This window comes from Ochotona princeps, chromosome 17 (genome assembly GCF_030435755.1).
Source record: "Ochotona princeps isolate mOchPri1 chromosome 17, mOchPri1.hap1, whole genome shotgun sequence".
NCBI classification, from domain to species: domain Eukaryota; kingdom Metazoa; phylum Chordata; class Mammalia; order Lagomorpha; family Ochotonidae; genus Ochotona; species Ochotona princeps.
The window spans coordinates 44,412,537-44,437,831 of NC_080848.1; the positions used below are offsets into that span (position 1 = coordinate 44,412,537).

At 57.2% G+C, this 25,295-nt stretch overlaps 1 protein-coding gene across 1 annotated transcript in view; it reads right to left on the reverse strand.

Annotated features, from left to right (window-relative positions):
* Positions 1 to 5,478: 5,478 nt before the first annotated feature.
* The window catches only part of MYO15A (myosin XVA), a 46,026-nt gene continuing 26,209 nt past the window's right edge, over positions 5,479 to 25,295 (reverse strand). The window contains exons 41-64 of the mRNA XM_058676365.1: positions 25,131 to 25,252; positions 24,757 to 24,816; positions 24,407 to 24,482; positions 24,116 to 24,231; positions 23,906 to 24,024; positions 23,017 to 23,158; positions 22,528 to 22,639; positions 22,359 to 22,433; positions 21,902 to 22,080; positions 21,413 to 21,528; positions 21,201 to 21,273; positions 20,966 to 21,038; positions 20,714 to 20,787; positions 20,520 to 20,602; positions 19,385 to 19,515; positions 18,957 to 19,051; positions 18,742 to 18,819; positions 17,426 to 17,522; positions 15,465 to 15,625; positions 14,554 to 14,687; positions 12,308 to 12,441; positions 12,045 to 12,178; positions 11,598 to 11,738; positions 5,479 to 5,641 (exon numbers count right to left, since the gene is read on the reverse strand). Coding sequence (XP_058532348.1) covers positions 5,540 to 5,641; positions 11,598 to 11,738; positions 12,045 to 12,178; positions 12,308 to 12,441; positions 14,554 to 14,687; positions 15,465 to 15,625; positions 17,426 to 17,522; positions 18,742 to 18,819; positions 18,957 to 19,051; positions 19,385 to 19,515; positions 20,520 to 20,602; positions 20,714 to 20,787; positions 20,966 to 21,038; positions 21,201 to 21,273; positions 21,413 to 21,528; positions 21,902 to 22,080; positions 22,359 to 22,433; positions 22,528 to 22,639; positions 23,017 to 23,158; positions 23,906 to 24,024; positions 24,116 to 24,231; positions 24,407 to 24,482; positions 24,757 to 24,816; positions 25,131 to 25,252 — 2,627 coding nt within the window. The 3' untranslated portion in view covers positions 5,479 to 5,539. The remainder of the gene's footprint in view (positions 5,642 to 11,597; positions 11,739 to 12,044; positions 12,179 to 12,307; positions 12,442 to 14,553; positions 14,688 to 15,464; positions 15,626 to 17,425; positions 17,523 to 18,741; positions 18,820 to 18,956; positions 19,052 to 19,384; positions 19,516 to 20,519; positions 20,603 to 20,713; positions 20,788 to 20,965; positions 21,039 to 21,200; positions 21,274 to 21,412; positions 21,529 to 21,901; positions 22,081 to 22,358; positions 22,434 to 22,527; positions 22,640 to 23,016; positions 23,159 to 23,905; positions 24,025 to 24,115; positions 24,232 to 24,406; positions 24,483 to 24,756; positions 24,817 to 25,130; positions 25,253 to 25,295) is intronic.

A 25,295-nucleotide genomic window follows, 5' to 3' on the forward strand; every position in this document is an offset into this window, starting at 1 on the left:
CGGTGAGGGGGACCCCGAGGAGCCCACGTCAGTGAGGGGACTCCGGGAAGCCTTGTTGGCCCCCTCAGGAAGGGGGAACCCGGGGAGCCGCGTCCTTCTGGGATGACACCACAGAGGCAGAAAGTTTTGGGGTGCAGGTCTGGGCTTGAGCCCTGTGGTGCTCGCAGCCAATGAGGGATTTTCGTGCTCGTGGCCTTTTTTTGTGTAGTCGACGTGGCCCCCATGGAGGAGAGGCAGTTGCCATCCCACTTTCCCCATCTGCACATGGAGGGTCGCCACCCGCCTCCGCTGGGGGAAGGTGAAGATGAATGGAGTAGTCACTTGGCCAGAGCAGACCCCCAGGGCTGACAGAGCTGGGGCGCTGGCCTTGCATCCGGCCACACTCTTTCCTCAGGCACCAGCAGGGCAGGCCTGAAGCGTAGGATCCGTGTGCACAAGTTGCCGGGGTGCTGCAGAAGGCACCTGATGGACAGTGAGCAGGGCACCTGGCTTTGTGTTCACCAGCCCTTGTGCAGCCTCGGACAAGTTGTTCCCCCCCCCCCATAAAAGCACATTTTGGGGGTGATTCTGAGTATTAAATGGGTTTCTGCGAACCTTGGAGGGGAGTTGTGGCATTGTGGGTTTAGCCACTGCTCGGGATGCCTGCATCCCGTATGGGGTGCGCTAGATCAGCTCCAGTCCCAATCCAGCCTCCTGCTCACCTGCACCTGGGAGGTAGAAGAAGTGGCCCAGGAATCTGAGCTCACCCATATGGGAGGCTTGCACTTTGGTTCGTGGCTGCAGCCTGCTCCATCCTCAGCTGTTGTTAGCATTCAGAGAAGGAACCAGCTGACGGAAGTTTTTTTTTCTTCTGTTTTCTCTCTGATCTGCCTTCAAATAAACTTAAAAAAAAAAAAATGAACTGGGACAGGTTTTGCTGTAAAGTAGCTTAAGCCCCCACTGGGGCCGTGGGCAGCCCATGACAGAACACAGGTTCAAGTCCAGCAGCTCGGCTGAAGATCCACTTTCCCGCTAACTGTGCCTGGTAGGCAGCAAAGGATGGCCAAGAACTGGGGTCTTTGTCACCAGTGTGTGAGAGGCAGCTGGGAGACTGGGATGGAGGTCCAGGCTCATGGCTGGGGCCTGGCCAGGCCTCGACAATTGTGACCATTTGAGGTAGTGAACCAGCGCTCTCAAATTGCCTCTGCAACCCTGCCTTTCAAATAAATATGTAGTAAGTAAGTGTGATGGGGAGGGAAGGGCATGATTCAATTGGCTAATCCTCCACCTATAAGCACTGGCATCCCATATGGGTGCTGGTTCATGCCCCAGCTGCTCCACTTCCCATCCAGCTCCCTGCTTGTGGCCCGAGAAAGCAGTCAAGGACAGCCCAAAGCCTTGGGACCCTGCACCCACATGGGAGACACAGAAGAAGCTCCTGGCTCCTGGCTTCAGATCAGCTCAGCTCAGCTCTGGTTGTTGCAACCATTTGGGGAGTGGACCAGCAGGTGGAAGATCTTTCTGTCTCTACTCTCTGTAAATCTGCCTTTCCAATAAAAATAAATAAATAAAAAAGAAGCAGCAGCAGAGGCAAAGAGGCAAGCAGCTGACAGGAGGCCGCACAGGTTGTACATAGAGCGCAATGGAACAGAACACAGGTCTGCCCAGCTCTAGAATCGGGGCCTCCGCTCAGCGGCCAAGGCTGCTTTGGAGACCAGTGAGTCCTGGAGGCCACGCCCAGCCCACTGTGTGCCTTGGGAACAGCGTTCCAGTTACTGCCTTTACAGGTCGTCTGATTCTAGTTCCCACACCTTCCAGACTTTTCTGCCGCTTTGGGGTTGGGGATCCAGGACCCCTCTACTCTGACTTTGCCTGTGTCTGCTTGGAGCTGCTGTCCTACCCAGGCAGGGGACCTGATGAGTTCCCCCACCAAGTGGGGGGCTCTTTGAGGCCACCCCTCTGCCTCCTCCAGGGTGGCTCCACCTTTCTGATGCTGACACCAGAGTCCTGAGCTCCGCATCCCGAGGGCAGACAGAAGCCCAAGGCCATTGGCAGCCAGTCACCTGGAGGCCTGGGCCCTAGGGCAGTGGGAACTTGACAGGGTGTGCACACCTGCGTGTACACACACACAGTCTGGCTCTTTCCTCCCTCTTCCCAGGAAGCTACCCCCAAGGTAGCCACGAGCGTGAAGCAGCCTCCCAGCATTTGTACCCAGCCTCACCACCAGGCTGGTGCCATGGAGACCACAGTCCTGCCCACTGGACCTCTGTCACTCCCAAGTTACCAATTTCTCTCACTGCAGGATTCCCAGCTGCGGGAGGAGGAACCTCCCCGTGTTGGGGGGCCTCCTGCTTGTGCCTTTGCTTCCCATTCAGCCCTAGGCTTTGTCCTGGGTGGGAGTCACTTGTCTTTGAGCATGTACCTGGTACCTGGTAGGTTCTTACGGGAGTTGAGTGCCTGTGTGAGTAAACAGACCCTTTTTCTGACTGCTGGACTTGCACTGTTAACCTCCCTTTCTATCGAGCCCCCAAATATCAAGCTAGGGGCTCCTCTAGTACAAGACCCCAAGGGACCAGCCCTTGCCACCAACATTCATTCATTTCTTTGACAGTATATATAATATTTATTTGAAAGGCAGAATTTTTGTTCCCCCTCCCTGCACGTGGCCTCCACAGTTGGGGGGGTGGGTCAGGCCAAAGCTGAGACCCAAGGAGCCCCTCCTGGGTCTCCCACAGGAGGCGCATGAACCCAAGCCCTTGGGCCACCTGCTGCTCGCCCAGGCACATTAGCGGGGAGCCAGATGGGCAGCTGGGGAGTTTGACAATGAGCTGCTGCTCCAGTGTGGACTGTGGCATCCCCAGCAGGGCTGGCTTCACCTGCCATGCCACACCATTCAGGTACACGCACCTGCTGGGTCCAGCGTCACCCCAGGCTCCGGAGGGAGGCAGGAGGCAGAGGTTGCAGCTGAGCCTACCGGTCATGGATTTGGGGCCTCTGGGTCTGAAGATGAGCAGGCCTTCCACCTGGGCCAGGCTCACATCAGGTGAGGGGACCAAGGCTGGCCTGCATTCACTTGCAGCTCATTGCAATACTGCAACATGCTAACACCTGCCAGCCGCCAGCATAGGGAACATCAGATTACCCAAGAAACAGAAGTGCACGTGACAGTCTGAGTCCCTGCTGATGCAGCAGAGGACGGGCCAAGTGCTTGGGCCTTGAGACCTGGATGAAACTCCTGCTTCCTGGCTTCAAGCATTTGGGGAATGGACCAGAATGTGGAAAATCTCTTTGTCTCTCTCTCTCTCAAGCTCTTTCAAATAAGTAATTGTTTTTGTTTTTTTGTAAGATTTTATTTTCATTACAAAGTCAGATATACAGAGAGAGGTGGAGAGACAGAGAGGAAGATCTTCCATCCGATGATTCACTCCCCAAGTGAGCCGCAACGGGCCGGTGCGTGCAGATCCGAAGCCGGGAACCAGGAACCTCTTCTTTGGGTCTCCCACGCAGGTGCAGGGTACCAATGCATTGGGCCGTCCTCGACTGCTTTCCCAGGCCACAAGCAGGGAGCTGGATGGGAAGTGGAGCTGCCGGGATTAGAACCGGCGCCCATATGGGATCCCGGGGCGTTCAAGGCGAGGACTTTAGCCGCTAGGCCACGCCACCAGGCCCTCAAGTAATTTTTTTAATGGCTAGATCTTGGCAGGGGATATCTTCTCCTACTTCCCAGAAAAAGCCCCCCAAAATATTCCTCTCTTATCAGACTATGCCTCCCTTCAGTAAATAACTATCAAATGTTCAAGATTGGGTCAGAGATGTGGCCCTTGCCCCTCCAACCAGGCCCTACTCCAGCTGAAGAAAAAAAAAATTTACTATCTGCTACTCACCAACTTTACAGCTGAATTTTTGGAAAAAAAAATTTATATATATATATATATATTTTTTTTTTTTAATAGTAATTATATTTGAAAGGGAGAATTTAGAGTGACCAAATCTTCATTCCATTGGTTTGCTTGCCAAATGGGCACAACAGCCAGGGCTGGAGCGGAGAGAAGCCAGGAGCCTGGAATTCCATCTGAGTCTCTCAGGGGAGTGCCAGGGGCCCACATACTTGGGCCACCTTCTGCTGTTTTGCTAGGCTCATTAGCAGAGGCCCTATGAAATCCCCCTCAAAGTCAAATCCAGAACCTAGGGCTCCAGACCCAGTATTTTGGCAAAGCAGATTAAGTTACCATCTGAAACACCAGCATCCCATATAGGCGCAGGTTCAAGTCCCAACTGCTCCACTTCCAATCCAGCTCCCTACTAATGCACCTGGGAAAAATGGTGTAAGATGCTTGGGCCCCTGCACCCACATGGGAAACCCTAGTGAGCCTCCTGGCTCCTGGCTTTGCCTAGCCATTGTAATCATTTGGAGAGTGAACCAATGAATGGAAGATCTCAATCTCTCTCTCTGTAACTCTTTCAAATAAATACATAAATGGTAAAATTTGGGCCAGGTGCGGCAGTCTAGCAGCTAAAGTCCTCATCTTGCATGTGTTGGGATTTCATATGGGTGCCAGTCCTAATCCCACAGCCCCACTTCCCATCCAGCTCCCTGCTTGTGGCCTGGGAAAGCAGTCAAGGACGGCCCAGAGCCTTGGGACCCTGCACCCACGTGGGAGACCCAAAGGAGACTCCAGGATCCTGGCTTCAGATCGGCTCAGCTCCGGCCATTGTGGCCACTTAGGGAGTGAGTCGTCAAATGGAAGATCTTCCTCTCTGTCTTTCCTCCTCTCTATATTTGCCTTTCCAATAAAAATAAAATCAAGTAAAATAATAAAAAAAAAAATCTCTGGGTAGCAGGCCCCCCAGGTTGGCTGGCACCATGAGGATACGGCAGGGAATATGGTTTTCTTGATCTGGAACTTTATCCCCCATCCTTCCTTCTATTCTTGCTCCCCATCAAAACCTACCCTTAACATCACATTCTCTGAGAAACATTTTTTTCCTCAGACTTCCCTCTCCCCAACTTGACAGCACTTCCTCCCTCCGCTCCATTGCTTTCCAATCTTATGCGGCCCACCCACCAGTTGGAGACCCCTGGGAAATGTGGAGTGGGGAGACAGGGCTGTGCAGGGAGGAATACAGGCAGGTGTCTGCACCTCCAGCTCCTCCCCAAGGCTCATGCCGCGGCCCTCAGCATCTCTCTGGAGGCAACAGCTGCCAGGTTTATTTGCACAGACACGACCAAGGGCCAGAGTCCAGGCTAAGGAAGATGGACATGAAGACTGTGAGCACACTTGAGCTTCAGCCCCTGTGAAAACCAAAGGCCTGTGCTGTCCCAGTAGGAGTCAGGCCCAGGATCTGTAATGGGCACACAGTGCAGACAGGTGGAAAGCCATGGTTCAGCCTCAGGAAGTCCCTCCTGTAGCTGACCAGCTCTGCATACAGCTTCTTAGGCATTGCAGCTTCGGGGTTGGGGGACTTGGATTGCTGCTCCTCCAAGGCTCTGACCCCCTTTTGGGGGTTGTAAGAGGTCACACAGCTAGTCTTGGGGGTGGCTGGAGAGTTGGGGACTGGCTCAGAGCAGGGTGATCTCACTCGGGGGCAGCGTGAGCCTCTTCTCGCGGGCACTGAGCAGGTTCTCCACATGCACGGCCACCACACGACACAGCTCCAGGCCCTGTGGACAACACAGTGTGAGAGGCCACGTCCACCCCCATGCTGGTCCCACTCTTCCTTTTTGGAGTGGGCGTTACAGAATGAGTGTGGCAGTGCCCACCACCCACACAGGACCCTGGGGGTGGGTGCAGGCCAAGTGCCCCTCACGGCTCTGCAGTGTGGGAGTCATGCCAACCCGGTTGCTTTCTCTTCTATGATCTGTAGGGTTTCATGACACCAGGGCTTAAGAGCACACAAATCCTTTCGAAGATTAATCTCCAGGTGTGGCCAGCCACCTTACCTAAGCATGCGTTTTGCTGCTGGGAGAAAAGCAGCCAATAGTTGGCCAGCATTCTGGGCCCGGTTCAAGTCAACTTTGTGTTAACCATACCAGTATACCAATATAGTTTCCTGTTCTTTAACATTAAATCTGCAGATTAATCTTAGTGTCACCAAGAGGCCTGGGCTTTTGGTCTCAGATATGGCAGGATCTGCTCTCTTAGGGGCCAGAGCCCCGGGGGAGGGGGGTGTCCTGCCCTCAGAGCACACATTGCATGCTGCTGCCTCTGGTGCAGGGGGGAGGATCATGCCCAGGTGCACAAGAAGGATCAGTCAACCAAGTGGCCCTTGGATGCCGCTTCAAAAGACAGAAACAGGACAGGAATTTCTCAGAGTAGCTATGGCATTTGTGGCGGGGGAGGAGAGGACACAGCCATGGAACCAGCTGGAATTCCTCTGTCTCTTGAGATGGACCCATTAGATAAGATAGGGAGAGATGTGTAAGGTCCCACCCTTAATCAGCAGGAAGTAGCTACAGAAGAGATAGATCTACATCCTTCAGAAACTCTTAAGAATAGGGGTCAGCCCCACCAGCATGTGTGTGGGCTGGATACGGGGGCTGGCTGGGATGAACTAGGCTTCAATGCCCATTGACATGTATGAGAGCTGAATGGGATGTGGGACAGACTGGAGCAGTTGGCTGTACATACTGGCAAGCACAGGAACCAGGGCAGGGTGCGAGGCTGCTGGGGATTGTTACGGGTCACTCAGCCTAGGCTGCAGCTCCCACTGGTTTGCATGAGGGCCAAGTGTGTGGTGGGCACAATCGGACTGGATTGCAACACCAATTGGTTCATGGAGAAGACAGGGCTGGAAACAGAACTAGTCCACCAACCACCAGCATATGTGTAGGCTGATGGGGAGACAGACTGTGCCAGACCCTGTACTGGCATGCACACCCAAAGAATCAGGTCTGGGATCACCTCAGGTGAAGTTTCTTGAAGATCCCCTCAACTGAACTGCTGGACTCAGAACCCCAACCATGGAGTGAAATGCAGGTTCCATGGTCTGACCATGGAGTGATTATGTCAGAGCTGAGCCTCCTCAGAGGCTCAGACGGAGCAGTGGACAGCATAGCCAGGTGCACATGGAGGCTATGGCAGTCCATCAGAACCTGCAAAAGACACCTGGTACAACAGTGGACAGAACAAATCAACCAACTACCCTAGCCATGTGTTGGCAGTGGAAATCTAAGGTGGACTATGTCAGCCAGTGGATTTGGGAGATTTCATTGTGCTTGGTCGGAATGGTGAGATTGGCAGCAATTCAGAACTTTTAAACTATCAAAACCACTTGAGCAGTGCCCTCGGAGCATGCCCCACACTGGGGACCCTGAGACGGGTGGGAGACTGGGTGGGGTTTCTCCCTTTATCTCACCCTTCACCCCAGATACAGAAAAAAGAGAGAGAGAGAGAGAATATGGAAACAATGCTCTTACCCACTTTCACATAGCCCTTGACCCTTTATGCCCTAACCAACTATGTAAAAATTATAAAAATAATAATAATAATTTTTAAAAAAAGAATAGGGGTCAGCCACCAGCAGGAACTTGAATGGGTAGTAAGCTGGACTGAGCAAGGCTTAAGTACCTGCTGGTAGATGCTGAGGTGAGGCGAGCCATACCATTCTGGGCATGGTGGGTTCTGAGTCTGTGAGCTCTGGGGGTGAGAAATTCAACAGGGCCTGCCTGCACAGTGGGTGCTAGGTCCATGAGCCCCGGGAATAGGGGGCTCTGCAGGGCACTGGGGTGCCAATGGCACCAGGGGACGCTCACTCGCTGCCTAGGGGCATGCTTGTGTGGACATGGTGGGTGGGCTTGAAGGGGTCTAGCAGTGGCACAGGTGGGGGTGTGTGGGAGCAGTGGGCAGCTGTGCCAGATGCATATGGAAGATATGGCAGCCCACTGGGGCCTGCAGAGGACATCTGGTACCACAGCAGAGGAAGGACAGAACAAATTGGACAACTACCCCAGTCACAATGACAGCAAACATCTGGGCAAATGGAGACTCAGGGGTCAACTGCATCAATCAATGGACCATCCTTGGATCGGAGAGATTGACAGCATTTCAAAACTAGCAAAACCACTTGGGCAGAACCCTTGGAGCAGGCTCCACACTGGGGACCCTGGGTTGATATCAGGAGGCCATTCCCCACCCTGGGTACTGGGACAGCTTGGAGGCTGGGTGTGGCTTCTCTCTTTATCTTCCCTTTTCCCCAGATGCAGAAAGAAGTAGTAGAAAATTTGGAAATAATGATCACACCCACCCTACCTAACCTTCAGTCCTTCCCACCCCATCAACTATGTAAACATCATCAAACATTAAAATATATATGTATAAGCAGGGGTCGGAAATCTCAGAAGTGGGAAATGGAGCAGGCAGGTAGCAAGCTTAGGCACATGAAAGCATACCTCCCCTGCCTGTGTAATTCACTGTGTTACTTGTCCATCAAATGACCCCTTTCGAGGATGCACTTCCCCTCACCTGGGACTTGGGGTGGGATCCTGTAACCACTCCCCGTCCCAGGCTCATGAGAAGCCCGGCAGCTGGGAGGGGCACTCTCTCTTCCCTGTGGACACAAGATGAAAGCAGAAACCTCGCTCTCCCACCTCCCACCTTCTCCTTTCTGGCTCACTTTATTTCTGAGTATGGCCCATGCATGTTTTGGATTTCCTCATCTTTTAAATAAACTTCACACACACACACACACATTCTCTTCTGGGGCTATCCCCAGAGATGCTTGCATCCCATGATCCAGTTTTGGTTCAGATCCTGGATGCTCTGCTTCTGACCCAGCGGGAAGGCAGCAGGAGATGCCTCAAGTGCTTGGGCCCTAACAGCCATGTGGGAGACCCAGATGGAGCTCCTGGCTCCTGGCTTGGGCATGGTCTAGCCCTGGCTGCTGTGGGCATTTGGATAGTGAAGCAGTGGGTCGAAGCTTTCTCTCTCTGCCTTCTAAGTCGGTGAAAAAAAAATAATAATAACAAACATTTGAGGCCCAGTGCAGTAGCCTAGCAGCTGAAGTCCTCATCTTGCACGTGCTGGGATCTCATTTGGGCACCAGTTTGTATCCCAGCTGCCTCACTTCTCATCCAGCTCCCTGCTTGTGGCCTGGGAAAGCAGTGGAGGACAGCCCAAAGCCTTGGTACCCTGCACCCACGTGGGAGACCCGGAAGAAGCTCCTGGCTCCTGGCTTCGGATTGGCTCAGCTCTGGCCATTGTGGCCTCTTGGGGAGTAAACCATCAGATGAAACATCTTCCTCTCTCTCTGTCTCTCCTGCTGTCTGTATATCTGACTTCGCAATAAAAATAAATAAATCTTAAAAAAAATTAAAAAAAGCTGAAAAGGGGTAGGTGACCAGCTTCCAGGCTCCCAGTAGGGAAAAGTACCAGGGGACTGTAGGAAGTTGATCTGGGTGCATGGTCCTCCGAAGTCAGGGCTGGAAGCCTCCGTGAGTTCGCAGAGCCAACAGAAGCCACTGTGGGGATGGGGAGATGGCAGGGGGCACTTACTGAGCGCCACTGTGCCAGCCCTTGTTCTGGAGCTGTTAAAGCTCCTGCCCTTCTAATCCCTGCAGTGCCCAGCAGAGGCAGGGACGGTCATCTCCCATCCACAGATGAGAACACGGAGGCACAGCACCATTTCCGCAGCCAGTGGGGAGCCCAAGGCCACACTCTCAAGCATGTTTGGCCAAGGTTATCTCTGCCTGCCCCTGCCCTGGGTGCCACCTTGGCTAAACAAACCAGGGCACATGGGTTGAGCAGTCACTCCCACAGTCACACACCTTCTAGAAGAAGCAGGGTGGGGACTCGGGTCACTTGGCATCACCGACTCCTGCAATCCCCTCCCTCATTTCCTCCCATGTAGCTCAGGTGTGCAGAGGTGCTGTGAGATCTTAGTCACTTCAGTATCTGAAGCCAGAATGGGGCCGACTGCACAGCAATGCTTAACTCGAGTGCTGACTGAATGGATCCACCGTCACACATAGCCAGCCAGGCACAGAAGTGGCAGTGTGAAGATTTGGGCATTCCAGCTCCCCGCTAATGTGCCTTGAAGGCAGCAAATGATGGTTCAAGTCTTTGGGTTCCGGCCACCACATGGATGCCATTCCTGGCTGCTGGTTCAGTCTGATCTGGGGAATGAACCAGCAGATGGACAAGCTCTCTGCCGTCATGCCCTCTGTCACCCTTCATCTCAAATAAATAAATCTTTAAAAAAAAACCACAAAAAGTATGCACAAAGCAGCTTGAGTGTGTGCTCCATAGGAACAGGATGGACACAGGCCTGCCATGCGGGAGCTGATAACGTGATGTGGGAGGCAGACAGCACGTAGGGGATGAGGGATGAGCCACTGTGAGGTCGGAGTGGCTACCAGAGAGCAGCATCAGGAAGGGCTTCTGGCCAGAGATGGGACAGCTGTGCTAGCATACAACAGGAGGGAGCTGGGGAAGTGTGAGTGCCAAGGGCCTGGGGCAGGCAGGAACTGCAAGAGGCCAGGAAATGGGATGAGTGAGCAGGTAACAGGGGGGACTGGGGCTGGAGTCTGAATGACTGCAGGATGAGTACAGGTCTGTTGGTCTGGTCTCAGAGAGCCTGGAGGCCAGGGCGCAGGACCAGAGACGCCATCGTGCAGATGTGGTTTTAAAGCCTCAGGGCTGGAGCCAGTGAGTGAAGCTGCCTCCTGAGACACTGGCTGTAGTTCTGGATGCATCATCATTTCCATCCCAGTAACATTCCTGGTTCTGGCCTGGCCCAACCCTGGCCTTTGCAACCATCTGGGCAGTAAACCAACAGATGGAAGATTTATCAGTGTCTTTGTTTTTGCCACTCCAAGTAGTTCCTGCAACCATGTGACTTTTAAATTTAAAAAAAAAAGCCTTTTTTAAGAAAAAAAAATCTTCAGGGCCCCACAAAATGCCCAGGGGGACAGCAGGCCAGACTTGGCACCATTTAGCATTGCCCTGGGGGCCAAGGCAAGGGCCAGGGCAGCCCTTTGGAAGCAGGTGGGGCACAGTCCAGGCTGAGTATCTCAGGGGTCTGTTCTGTTCCTGGGACCAGGGTGCCCCCTCTGTCTCTCTGGCACTAGCAAGCCAGGTAGGCCTCAAAGCAGGTGCTGGGCCACACCGTGTGTGTGTGTGTGTGTGTGTGTGTGTGTGGATGTAGAAGGCCATGGAGAGCAGGCCAGGGGGCCCCAGTTCTGATTCCGTCCTGTCTCTGGGCCTCAATCCCCCTCCCCGCTGAGATGACCACTCTGACTGCTTGCCCCTCCCCAGCGGGCTGGGAGCCAAAAGCACACCTCAGCGAGGAAGCACAGGGCAGGAAGGTCTCTCTGGCTCTGTCACATGTCCAGCTCTCAGCTGAATTTCCTCAACACTCCTGTGTGCTTTGTCCTCTGTCTTACCTTCTGTGGCTCACTAGAACCCTTGGCTTGACGATACGGGAGGTAGAAGACCTCGTTCCCCAGGGCCCTTCCCACTGTGTTACTGTCCATCGCTTCCAGGGCCCTTCCTCTCCCATGATTCTGCGTCATGTCAGGGTTGGCCACATCCACTGTGCTGGGCTGAGTGCTCCCTGGAGGCGTGGCCAAGAGCTGACTGAGCAGAGCCGGGGCGTGTACTTGAGGAGGTGGGACTGCCTACCTGCTCCAGCTGCAGCTGCATGGTGCGTTGGGTGGCCGCGTCCCCCAGTGCAATCTCCACGTAGGGGCAGCTGGAGCTGGCCGTGGGCCGCTGGGTCCGTGTCGCCTGGATCTCCTTCAGTGGGATCTTCACCATCAGCTCCTAGAAGTGGGGGTGGGAGGGGTGCAGAGAGGTGAGGCTGCCTCCTCAGCAGGAGAGGCTGGTTCGGACACCAGTGTCCGCGACATGTGGGCATGCAGGGCACTGTCCCTCAGGGCTGTCAACAACGAAGATGTGAGGGTGGATTCTGCCCCCAGGCTCTAGTAAAGTCCCAAAGCTAAGGGTGGGGCAGGCTTTTCAGTTCCACCCAGAAATGCAAATCACCTACTTGAGAAAACCCCCTGGATCCTGGGAAGAGACTTGAACAAGATCACAGGGGTGCTAAGGAGGTGGGCTGGGGCCACTCACGTGGGTCTCCGTGCTGAGGAAGTTGAGGCCGTTATTGTTGACGGCCAGGATGCAGGGGGCAGGGACAACGAGGTTGCTGCAGCTCTGGATGAAGAAGAAGGAGGACCCGAACATGGGAGAAGCACTGAGGAGGCCTTGAGAGGATGGAGGGGAGGGTTACTGTGCAGGTCTCTCCACCTTGTGGCTGCCTCATCCGCTCCCTTGTGGCTGGTTCTGATCCCATCCTGCAGCCTCCCCCAGCCCTGCCTGCTCCTGATCCTCACCCAGGAACTGGGCTCTGGCCTGGTGAGGACTGAGCGCCTGCATCTGCTGCCGGTGCTGGCTGATGAGGTTGAGCCAGGCCGAGCCGGCCGTGGTGCGGTAGAGCTGGGCCGGGATGTACTCCTGCATCTCCCGCCTGCATGCAGAGTGGAGAAGGGTCCTGAGCATCCACAGCTGTACAGCAGCAGCTATGGGGCAAAGCACATGTGATCCCCAAAGGCTGGACATGTTGATGGGGGGGAAATACAGGGGCACTTCAAGAAGTTCAGGGGAAATGAATTCAAAGTTTATAGGGTCAAGTGGGTTAAGCCACTGCCTATAGTGCTGGCATCCCATATGGGCTCCAGTTTGAGTCCCAACTGCTCCACTTCTGACCCAGCTGCCTGCTAATACACCTGGGAAAGCAGTTAAGGATACCCCAAGTGCTTGGGCCCTTGCATCCACATGTGAGACCCAAAGAAGTTCCTGGCTGCTGGCTTCAGCCTGGCCCGTACTGGGCTGCTACAGCCATTTGGCAAGGGAATCAGTGGATGAAAGATCTGTCTCTGCTTCTCTCTCTGTAACTCAGCCTTTCAAATAAATAATGTGGTTTGTTCTGGTTTTTTTTGCAAACACATTTTGAAATCCATGCATAAAATTTTCATGATACTTCCAGGAAAGTTCTGAAGATCCCAAACAGGTACATGTTGTAACATTGTTGTTTTTTTTTTTTCACACACACAAACAAAAGATAAACAGAAAGAAAAAAAGAAACACCACATCTTTTAACTCCATTCTCCATGAGCGTTATCCTCGTCTGATTGCGAAGGCTCACATGGTCCTGTGGTGTGCAGGGGTCCTCACAGACCGGACATTTTTCTCATCTGCACTAGCAGTTCTCAACTGCTTTCCCAGGCCACAAGCAGGGAGCTGGATGGGAAGTGGAGCTGCCGGGATTAGAACCGGCGCCCATATGGGATCCCGGGGCTTTCAAGGCGAGGACTTTAGCCGCTAGGCCACGCCGCCGGGCCCCACTAGCAGTTCTCAAAGTGTGCTGGGGAGGGGCCGGCATGTGGCACAGTGTGCAATGTGCCACATCCCACGAGCGCTGCTTCAAGCCCTCACTGCTCTACTTCTAACCCAGCTCCCTGCCAACAAGCCTGGGAAAGCAGCAGAAGATGGCCAACTCCTTTGGCCTCTGCACTCGCATGGGAGACCCGGATGAAGCTCCAGGATTCTGGCTTCAGCCCAGACCAGCCCTGGCTGTTGCTGCTATTTGGGAAGGGAACCAAGAGAGCAAGGATCTTTCTTTCTCTCTGTGTGTGGTGGGAGTCTGGAAGGTCAAAGCCATTGCCGTAGCAACACCCAGATGTTATCTGCTCTTCCCTCTTATTTTCTCCCACGTGTAGAGCGGCTCCATCACAGGGGACTTGGTAACAGATTAACTACAGAAGCAGACCTGAACATCCTGCATTGCATTCCTTTAAAAAAATTTTTTTTTTATTGAAAAGAGAGGAGGAGGGACAGAGGGGAAGATCTTCCGTCCACTGATTCGCTCCCCAAGTGGCCGCAATGGTTGGAGCTGAGCTGATCTGAAGCTGAGGAGCTTCTTCCAGGTCTCCCACGCAGGTGCAGGGTCCCAAGGCTTTGGGCTGTCCTCCACTGCTTTCCCAGGCCACAAGCAGGGAGCTGGATGGGAAGGGGAGCAGCCGGGGACATGAACCCAGCACCCATATGGGATCCTGGCGTGTGCAAGACTTGGATTTTAACCGCTAGGCTACTGAGCAGGGCCCCTGCTGTATTCTTTTTAAAAGATGTATCCGTTCTATTTGAAAGGCAGAATTACAGAGAGGAAAGGAGAAAGAGGGACTGCCATCTGCTGGTTGATCCTGTGCATAGCTGTAACACCTAGGGCTGGGACATGCTGGAGCCAATCCAGAGTTGCACAAAAGTGACAAGACCCCAGCAGGTGAGCCATCATTTTCTGCCTCCCAGGATGCCTCAGCATGAAGCTGGAGGGGAAGTGAAGTAGCCTGGATTTCAACTGGCACCCTGCTATGGGAATTTGGCTGTTTAACCCGCTGCTCCTCCCCGCTCCCCCCACTGCCAGGAGCATTTTCACTGGCAACCTGTCAGAAGTTACTACCAGCCAGGCAGAGAAGAGAGGTAGAGGCCCAAGGCCAGAGCAGCCCCATCTCAGCCAGCCTGGCTCGTGCAGGAGGGGGAGCCTGGAGGAGGGGTGTGGGGAGAGGGCCCAGCCGGTGCTTACACACTGGGCAGGTAGAAGTGGTCCTGGGCACGGTGCTGCAGGGCAGCCAGCTTGGACACTTGCTGCAGCTGCTGCTCACTGGGCCTGCTGGCTGGCACACTGCTGAAGAGGCCCTTCAGGTAGTCGGGCAGCACCTGTGGGGAGCAGGTGGCAGAAGGGCGGCCAGGCAGGCACACACCCACTTTCAGTCCTACCCACTTCCCAGGAGGGAATGCCCCACCCTTTCCGGGGTTTGGGGGTGGGGACAATGACAGAGGCCCCCTTGGGAGTACCCAAGGCAAGCTGGTGGGGGGGCTGGGAGCAACAGGGCTGACACCCTGGGTGCTCCAGGGTGCTGGAGGGAGGAGGACCCCCGCCAGACTGAGTCTCTTCAGACCAAGTCATCAACAGAGTGGGAAGGCAGGACTTGGCAAGGCCGGCTCTGGCCTCACCTGGCGGGGCCGCCCTGCACAGTGACCCCACATGGCTGCAAGCATAAGTGCCTGCTTTGGGGAACGCAGAATTGCCGAGGCTTCCCCCATCTGTGCCTTCTGGGCACTAGCACCCCCAAACGTTAAGTCTCAGAGCAGGGAGCAACACACAGACACAGCCTGCTGAGGCTCTGGGGGCTAGGGACAGGATAAGCACTTGGGAGGGGAAGCAGAAGAGAGGGTCTCACGGAGGAGGTTACCCACCCCCTGCGCTAGGGCGGGTGCAGACAGGCGGGAAGAGGGAGGGGGAGTGCACGTGCAAAGGCCCGGGAGCCAGCTCTGGCTGTACAGAGAAGACCAAGGTGCAGAAACAGGAGCGGCTGGTGGCGGAAGAACGGCGCCCTCCTGCAGGCTGGGAGTCTGGCTCACTTTCACAGTGGAGGAGCCCACAGAAGATCACCCCCCATTCCCACCTCCCCGGCAGGTGCCCACTGTGCTGACCTGGTTGTAGTGCAGGGCCACATACAGCTCGTTCTCGAACTTTAGCGGCTGATCCCACAGCACACGCCGGAACCAGAGCATGTAGCCGCCCTCCACCTGCTCCATCTCTGAGGCCACGTCCAGGATGTAGGCGCAGCGGCTGAGTGGGCAAACATGCTGGCCTGTGGAGGGCAGGGCAGGAGGGCTGGTGGGGGGATGGCAGGCAGGCGAGGGCACCACACCACAGTACACAGAGCCCTGTGTGTGTGTGTGTGTGCGCGTGTGTGAGTGTGCAGATGCAATCTGCAGTAGAGACTGGCCTCCTGCTAGCTCTGAGGACATGGCTTCCCCTATTACCAGGACTCCTGTGATGCCAACAGCCATAAACACTGCTTATGCCTCTTGGAGGCTGGTGGGAGGAGGCTGGAGGCGGCAGGGATCTCAGGGAGCCGGCTTGGGGTACAGTCAGGGAGAAAGGGTGTGGGGGACAGCCCTGAGCCCCAGCGCCAGGGCTGCTTCCCTGCTCAGGATTATGGTGTGTGGGGTTGGGGGCCAGGCAGGGCTGGGGGCTCAGCCCTTCACCCGTGCTGGGGCATGTCTACTTCCTGTCCTACACATTCAGTAAAATCCCATCCAACGGAAGTGGGTGTGTAGCAGGATGCTGGGAGGCCAGGCCTACAGCCGACTTCACTCCCATCAGGCCATGCGACCGGGGTCACTGCTCCTCCCGGGACATCCACACCCTAAACCCCGGGTCTTTGGGGACACACTGCCTTTCTGGCAAAGGGGATTTGAGCGCTGTGAACACGAGGAATCTGAAGAAGGGGAGATTTTCATAAGCCACCTGGGTGGGCCCAACGCAACCATGAGGGGTCCCAGGAAGAGGAGGCCGAGGGCAGAGGGAGAGGCAAGGCAGGAAGGAGCCAGGTGGGCAGCCTGGTCCAGTGGAGCCAAAGGACAGTCTCACTGCAGGGCTGCAGGGCTGTTGCAGGCTCCCAGTCTGGAGTGAGCTGTGTTCCAGCCACAGTAGCAGACTGACACAGCCAGCCTCGGCCTCAGCTTCCCCCTCTGCACTCCAGCGGGAGCCTGCTGTGACCTTCTCCATTAAGAGAATTTACGGGGGCCTGCATTGTGGCTTAGTGGATAAAGCCACATCCTGTGAGGCAAACATGTCAGATGGACACCAGTTCAAGTCCCAGCTGCTCCACTTCCCATCCAGCTCCCTGCGCATGCACCTGGGAAAGCAGCAGAGGATGGCCCAAGTGCCTGGGTTCCTGTACCTACATGGGAGAGCTGGAAGAAGCTTCAGGCTCCTGGCTGGCTTTGCATCAGCCCAGCTCTGGCTATTGTGGCTGGCTCTCCCTCACTCTGTGGAACTGTGGCTTTCAAATAAATAATTAAATCTTAAACAAACAAATAAAAAGCTTCTGGACGATACTTGGGGACATAGAGTTCCCCCAAGTTCTACTCAGGGGATGTCAATGATTAGGGTGGTTTGCCCGACCCTGCTGCCATAGGCTCTCCACATTGGAACCGGACTCAGCAGGCAGGGCTCAGCCAACCAGCTGGTGGCAGGGGGCAGGAGTAGGGTTATGGTGGGTGGGCTGTCCATCTGCTGATGGACAGGATAGGGGCTGCTTAAAGACCCCCTGAGATCTCAGGAGCCCTCAAGAGAAGGGTCGCTGTTAAGGTGTTCCCCTGGGGTTTTGGGGGTGCAGGCCCAGGAACAGAAACCACCCTGGATGTGAGCTCCTGGAGACTGGGGTGCAGTCTCCCCACAGAGCAGGCTGCCAGGTGCATCACGGTCTGAGAAGGGCCCCACCCACCCAGTCCCGGCTGACAGGCCAGAGCCCGTGAGCTGAGGCAGAGGGGCAGCGACGCAGGACTGGGGGCTCGGGCGCATCTCTGGCCGAGGAGGAGGAGTTCCCTGGCCTGTGCTGAAAGGGGGAAGGAGTTCAGTCCTCCGTCCTCCAGCCCCTCACCTCGGTTGGTGACCACGAAGATGACGTACTCGGCAGCAGCCTCAGGCCTCGTCAGGGCCATCTCTGCACAGATCTCCTCCACAACGTCCAGGGCCACCTGGGGCGAGACAAGGTGGCTGAAGCCACGTACAGGGCTCCCTGACCCCAGCAAGGCCCATGGTCTCTGCCCCAGCAGCAGCCTCGAGTGGGTTGAGCCTGGGATTTGAGCTGAGACCAAGGGCCCCATTCTGTCCCTTGTTAGCCCGTGCCCCTGAGCCAGGGGGCTAAGGTCCCAGGGACGCCTTTGCTCTTCCAACAGACGAGCTGTGCTTGGTAGACCTATTCGCAAGGCAGAGTCACAGAGGAGAGACAGAGAGAGATCTTCCATCCACTGCTTCACTACCCAATTAGCTACAACAGTTGGGGCTGGGCCAGGCAGAAGCCAGGAGTCAGGAGCCTCATCCAGGTCTCCCAGTGTGTGCTGGGGTGCAAACGCTTGAGTCAGCTATCACTGCTTTCCCAGGCACACCGACAGGAAGCTGGACGGGAACTGGAGCAGTCAGAGCTCAGATGGGTGCCTCTATGGGGTGCAGGCATTGCTGGCACAGCTAGTGATCTGTGAATTGCAGCCCCCTCAGCAGCATTTGCTCAAGTCCCTTTATAAAATGGTGTAGGATCTGCTTCCATGGGTATCTTCCCAGGTCCTCTGTTATCTATTTATATATACTTTGTTGTTATTGTTGTTAAGATTTATTTTTGGGCCTGGTGCAGTGGCCTGGTAGCTGAAGTCCTCGCCTTGAACGTGCTGGGATCCAATATGAGCACTGGTTCTAATCTGGTGGCCCTGCTTCCCATCCAGCTCCCTGCTTGTGGCCTGGGAAAGCAGTGCAGGACGGCCCAAAGCCTTGGGACCCTGCACTTGTGTGGGAGACCTGGAAGAGGCTCCTGGCTCCTGGCTTCAGATCGGCACAGCTCCTGTTGTTGTGGCCACTTGGGGAGTGAATCAATGGATGGAAGATCTTCCTCGCTGTCTCTTCTCCTCTCTGTATGTCTGACTTTCAAATAAAAATATATTTTTAAAAATATATATTTTTAAAAAGTAAATCCTTTTTAAAAGTTTTCCTTAAATACCCAGTACAATGCCAGTGCTTTATGGTTTAGAGAATAATAATGACAACAAAGAAGTCTGCGACATGTTGAGGACAGACGTCCCCCCCCCCCATCCCCCCAGGATCTGCCGTAAGGCTTGGCTGACCCGGTGGACACAGCAACTGCTTTGCCGGCTGGGGGAGCCTCCCGCACGGCCCGCCCCTCTGGGGGGGGCCCCCATGACTCACCGTACACGTTTTGATCTTGAGGTGGCGCTCTAGGCCTCCGGGAAGAAGAAACAGCTGCCTCTTGGAACTGCGGCCAGCCTGGAGGAGGGAAGTGGCTGGGACCCGGGGGCTGGGGACTGCCCTTCCCTGGCCCCACACGGAAGCCCTTGCGTCCCGGGGTCCAGGCGTGCACTGCGGACCCCCGCTCCCGCCCCTGCCCCGGCCAGCCGCCTCACCAGCATGGCCCTGAGTTCCATACTGCTGGGGAGCTCCTGGCGGCCGCCAAAACGCAGGGTCTTCCGCAGGTTCTGCTCACAGGCCTTGGCGATCCCTGGGGCAGCCATGGTGGAGGTCAAGGCCTCGGCCCCAGGGAGTGAGGGAGAGGAGGTAGGGAGGGAATGGGGCTCTGCTTGCCACCAGCCAGGAGTACCCCCCCATGAGGGCAGCCACTTACTTCCTACTTAGACGGTAGAGGAACCCAAGTTCCAGTGGGGCCAAGTGACCCGCCCCAGCCCAGGGCTGGGCTAAAGGACTCCGGTCCCTCTGAGTTCCATGCTGCTTGTACCCAGGGCAATACTTCCTCCAGGAAGTCCTCCCTGATGACCCCCATTGGAGTCCATCCTCCCGTCCCTGGGTGTGGGTGGCCCCCTGGCTGCCCTCTCACCCTGGAAGGGCAGGCCCGGAGTCCGGTTCACGTCCTGGAGGAAGCGAATGAGGTAGGGCTGAAGAACCTCGGAGCAGCTGTGGTAGGCGGCCACGATGTACAGCAGCCTCCAGCCCCGCTGGCAGCTGTCCCTGCGGGGCACACGTAGGGCTGCTCGTGGGCACCAGCTCGGTGTGGGAGTGGGTCTGGCACCACACAGCTCTGCCCGCGGCGGGAGAAGAGCAGGGTCCCAAAGCCCTACTATGTATGGGGAGTCGGGATACAAGACAGGGCAGGAGGCCCCCCCACCACAGGGGTGTCTCTCTCGGGGAGGCTGTTGGATGAAGGGCTGGGCAGAGGCTGCAGTGGGGAGGGCCTAGGGACAGGACGCTGGGCCAGATGCTCAGCAGGCAACAGGTGCACTCCTCACATTGGCACCCGTGGCTGTGTGCGTGAGCCAGACACGATCAGTCAGTGGCAGAGTGTCATTGTGTGGGGCCCTGTGGGTGGCCTGGGGCAGCAGCTGGGCTCCCTCTGGGAAACGGCCCTCCCGAGAGCCCTGCGGTTTAGAGGTGGGTGTACGAGTTTCAGGGCTGGCCCCATCAGCACGCTGCCCGCCCGACCAGCCTGCGGAGGTGTGGGCGATCTGGCCAGAGTTCAGCTACCCACTGACTGGAGTGGCTGCCAGTCTCCCAGCGTTGTCTGTCTTTCAGCCATCATGGTGGGCTCAGGCCCGTACACCCAGGCCAGGGGTGTTGCAGAGACCAGGGAAGGGGTGTCCCCTCTCCCCGGAGCGGCAGAGCCGTCAGCTGTCAGTCTGTGACAGTCTACTGGGTGACAAAGTCAAGCAGCCAAGCAGTGCCAGGGGATGAACGACTCCGGACCTGCAGTTCACCTTCCCCTTACTCAAGTTGCATTTCTACCACCTGCCCCAAGAATCTGGACTTCCGGATTCCCGTTGCAATTTTACAGGGGGGAGGAGATGGGAATTTCAAGGAGTGTGTCCCAGGACCCTCAATGTCTAGGGAGTAAGGAGAGGCCAAAGCCAGGGGAGAGAGGGAGAGAGAGAGAGAGAGAGAGAGAGAGAGAGAGAGAGAGAGAGAGAGAGCTGCATCATCAGGGTGCAGGCCTGAGCCTGGGAGGCCAGGGAACTCACTGCTTGGCGCTGGTGTTGTCTGTCACCTGCTTCACAATTTGACAGTAGCACTCGTCACGCATGACCTCGTAGTCCCCACACAGCTGCAGGAGGGTGGGCCAGGTCCCAGGCATGTAAGAACGGGGACCCACCAGCAGAAGGGTGCCCCAGCCCACCCTGGCTCTGCTGGCCCATGGCGGGGAGGCGATGCTTACCTTCAGGAGGGTGTAGAGCACCTCAAGTTCACTCTGGCCCTTCATGGCTGCGTCCCCCATGAACCTCATCACAGCTGTGGAAAGCCGCCCTGCTCAGGCCCACTGCCCCCACGGCCCACCCACCCACGGAGAGTCATGGCTGAGCCAGGGGGAAAGGGGAGCCAGTGTGTTGGAAGGAACGCAGGAATCACAGCATGGCCCCCTGGATGCGCCTGGTGGGAGGAGGGGAGGGCTGCAGCCCCAGCCACACACCTAGGAACATGTCCGTGGCCATTTTGTTGAGGCTGCTGTCACTGAGTTCGATGAGCGACTCCTGCAGAGGGGTCTGGAGAGGAGGGGGTGGTGGAAGAGCAGAAAGGTGGGCTTAGGGCAGGAGGCTGATGCTGGATGATGTGGGGTGGGGCCAGCTGCTCTGTGAGGGGGACAGGGAAGGAGGCCCCACCCACTCCCCTCTGCAGGCGGAGCTGCGGAGCCCAGGCCTGGACACCTTGGTGAAGCCGAGCATGTCCTCGAAGGTTCTAGAGTCACGACTCTCCTTTGACCTCAGCCTCAAGCCATCCCTGCAATGGGAGGTGGATGCCCCTGCTGTCAGCCATACCCTGCTGGGACTGCATGGCTGTGGCCCTGTCCCACTCAAGCCCTCTGCCCCCAGGGCCTTCACCAGCCTCAGGGTGCAGACGAGGTAGAGCCACCACTCACGGGGGTCTCTTTTGCGGGTCTCGGAAATACTTCTGGGCAAACTCCAGCATGGCAGACTGGGGGGGCGTCAGGGCATCCTCCCTACGGTCAGCAGAGCGGGCCCTCACTGGGGGACCCTGTGGGAGAAGAGCAGCTAGGAAGATGGTCCTGCCCTGCCATGCCCCACTTTGCTTTCTGGCCACCCACTCACCTGCCAGGAGTCCTGCCCATTGCCAGGATCACCCCGTCCCTTGCCCTGCTTGGCCATGCCCCTGACCTTCCCAGCCCCTACTTGGGATCAGATCTCCCAAATGCCTCAACCCAATCTGACCTGGCTGAGACCCACCCTGCCCCTGTCCTGGCCAGCCCTGGCTCCCTCCCACTGCTCACACACCTGCGTCACCCTATGCCAGAACTGGCCAGATCCAGGGATGATGGCAACTCACATCCAGCACCACAGGCAGGCAGGAGACTCCGCCCCCCTCATCACCTGGCCACCGGGGGTCTCACCTCTCTCCTACGGCCCACCTCCTGGGCAGCCGCTGTAGAGGCCACAGCAGCTGCCACTGCAGCGGCCCGACCCCTACTTGGCTCAGCAGGCAGCTGCAGGAAGTCGGGGGCAGCAGCCGGTTGCACCAGCTCACAGGGGAAGCGGCCCACAGGCCCATGGATGGTCCCGAAGCGCCAGCCTGCAGGAGGGGAGAGGACAGGTACCCTACAGGATTCTCAGGGACCTTCCTGACCCTTTCCTATATCCCTGAGAGGGGAGGCCATGCCAAGAAGTCCAGCTTACAGATGAGAAAACAAAGGCTTGGAAAGGGAAGGGAAGGGAAGGGAAGAGAGCAGAGGTGGAGCAGAGGGGACTCCTGGGTTGGGCTGTGTGATGGCCAGCAGAGACCTCAGGCAGCCTGCTGGGCATCCCACTGGGGTGTGCCATGTTTGTCTTGCCAGGTCTCGGGGTCCTCACCAAAGTCAGGGCCTTTAGGCCTCAGCTCCTCCAGGTACACAACCTTCTTACGAACCACACAGCCAGCACTGTAACCTGTGGGCATGGCTGGCGTCAGTGCCGGCCAAGGTCCTTGTCAGCACCCCCACCTGCACCCCCCCCTGCCTCATCCCTCCCTGACGGCACCCACCAGCCCGAGGCGGCTCCAGCGGCTGCAGGTGGATGATGTCACCCTTGTGGAAGGCCAGCAGCGCCGGGTCCTCCGGCAGGAAGTTCCTCACGGCCACTGCATAGTCGGAGTCCTGGGACGGGGGGCAGGCAGAAGGTTGCAGGGCCCCAAGACTCAGCACAGCTCCCCACTCCAATCAGGGAGGGGAGCACTCCCCAGTCAGAAAGAGGAGGCGGGGAGGCCCAAAGCCACTGGCTGACATGGATGCTGGGCACCCAGTACCCAGAGAATTGGTTCCTTGCTAAGCCACCCCTGGCACAGATATGGGAGCTGGGGGCAGGGGCGGGGGTGGGAGTGGGGGACAGATGCAGTACCACCTGCAGAAACAGGAAAAGGGGGACATGGCATGCTGTTGGCAGGCTCAGCTGTCCAGAGCCCCGCAGGCTGTGGCTGCAGATGGCACAGGTCTGGGGTGCCAACGAGGTACGGCAGCCAAGGGAGGGTCCTGACCTTCTTGAGCTCCACAATGAAGTTGTCCACCAGGGTCTTGACTTGGTGGGCACGGGCTGAAAAGAGGATGACCTTCTCGCTGGCCAGGTTGAACTCCAGCATGTTCGGGGAGGGCATGGTAACAAACAGGATGTCCACGAAGCTGCAGGGGGACCACTGGTGTGAGGGCCTAAGGAAATATCCTGGGGCCCCAGGGTGAGGGCCCAGGGCCGAGGCCTCCCGTCCCGGGGCCCCAGGGTGAGGGCCCAGGGCCGAGGCCTCCCATCCCGGGGCTCCAGGGTGAGGGCCCAGGGCCGAGGCCTCCTCTGTGCCGAGGTCGCAGGGTGAGGGCCCAAGGCCCTCCATCCGGGGCTCCAGGGTGAAGACTCTATCCCAGGGCCCCAGGAACATCCTGCCTCCTTTTCTGACCCCATCTGGTATCTGCTGCTCTCCCCACCCAGGGACTTGTCCACCCGAAGGCAGCTGGACCCATAAGCGAGGCCCTCTTCAGGTTCATGGGGACTTTCAGCAGGGGTGAGAGCCCAAGGATCCAGTCGGGACTCAGGACCTGATTGTGTAACTGAAACTTCAGCTTTTCCATCTCTAAAACGGGTTTGATGTGGGCCAGCAATGTGGCATTGCAGGTAAAGCCACCACCTGCACTGCCAGCAGCCCATCCGGGCGCTGGTCTGAGTCCCGGCTGCTCCACTTCTGATCCGGTTCCCTGCTGATACATCAGGGAAAGCAGCAGCAGATGCAAGAGCTCTAACTCCTCCACTCCTCGTGTAACCCTTGACTTCCAAATAAGTAAATAAATCTTTCCAAAAAGTGGGCTTGACTAAATGGCACGACACAGACTTGGAACATCCCAGGCGCTTGGGAACAGGGCAGACATGCAGCTACCAGCCACCTGTATGCACGTAGGACCCGCAGCTGTTCACTGGCCTCCTGGCTGCCCTTGACCATGCGCAGCAGCTTGATGCCCGTGTGGGACACAGCCAGGATCTGCACGCCGGTGCCCACACTGCCCTGCAGTGCAGGGGGGAGGAGCTTGTGAGGGGTGTCTGGCTTTGTCCCTGCATACTTGGGGGGCAGTCAGGGGTGGGCAGGGGGATCGCACCGTGGCTGGGAACAGACGGGAGAAGTAGACTTGCCAGCTGTCCCGGGCAGTGCTGACCACGGCCCGCTTCACGCTCTCTGTCACCAGGGGGTGCTGTGTGTCCAGCTGGTTCTGGGCTGAGAAGTAAGTTCACTCAGAACCCCCGCTCCTCCTCCTCCCAGGGAGGCATGCCAAGGCTGACATGCAAGGAGGGGACAGAGGCACACGAACATGACGGGGTCGCAGCCTGGCCAGGGGAGGGCCCCAGTCCCTTCCCTGGACACCCCCCAACCTCCCCTTCCACCACCATACCAAACAGAGCCTTCATCTGGAGGCGCTCATCCTGGGAGATGCGCAGGCAGGTGTCCGACAGCGTGTCGTGCAGGATCTGCAGGCAGGGGGTGAGAGGCTCAACTGAGCCACCCCCACCTCCCTGCCACAGCTGTCAGATTTGATGTCTGGGGCCACATGTGGCTCAGAGGAACAAAGTGGCTCCAATAACAGAGAATGGTGAGCTCACTGCACCAGGGAACAGGGGACTGTTCCTGTCCCAGTGAAGGGCCCCAAGTCCCAGCACACAACAGCCAGTTCTGCAGACAGCAAGGTTGTATGCCCATTGCTCAGCCGAGCACACTGAGGCACGAAGGGAAGCGGGATCTCACCTGCCGGAACAGGAGGTCCAGCTGCACCGGGTGGCTGTAGCTGTCCTTAGGGTAAAACACCTGCCAGGGAAGGACTTCAGTGGGCCCTCCAGCCGGCCACGCCTCCCAGCCCCGCCTGGCCACCCCTCTGTTCCACCTGGCCCCGCCCCAGCCATGCCTCCCTGCTGGGTGTCCCTGTCCCACCTGGCCATGCCAAGCCACGCCTCCCTGTACCACCTGATCACACCTCCGTGCCCCTCCTGGCCACACCCACCAGCCCCACCTGGCCACGCCTCCCTGTTCCTCCTGGCCACACCCACCAGGCCCCGCCCCTACCCACCAGGCCCCGCCCCCAGCTCCGCCCCACCTGCCTGGCTCAGCTGCTAACCAGGTACCTCTTTGCGCAGGAAGATCCGCCAAGGGGCATCCTGGTAGCCATAGAAGTTGGAGTTGGGGAGCCGGTGCAGCCGCGTCTGCACGGGTTCCTCGGGGGGCTCCAGGGCCCGGGAAGGCAGCACTAGAGCGCACAGAGAGTGGGGGGCCAGGGCGTGAGGAGGGGG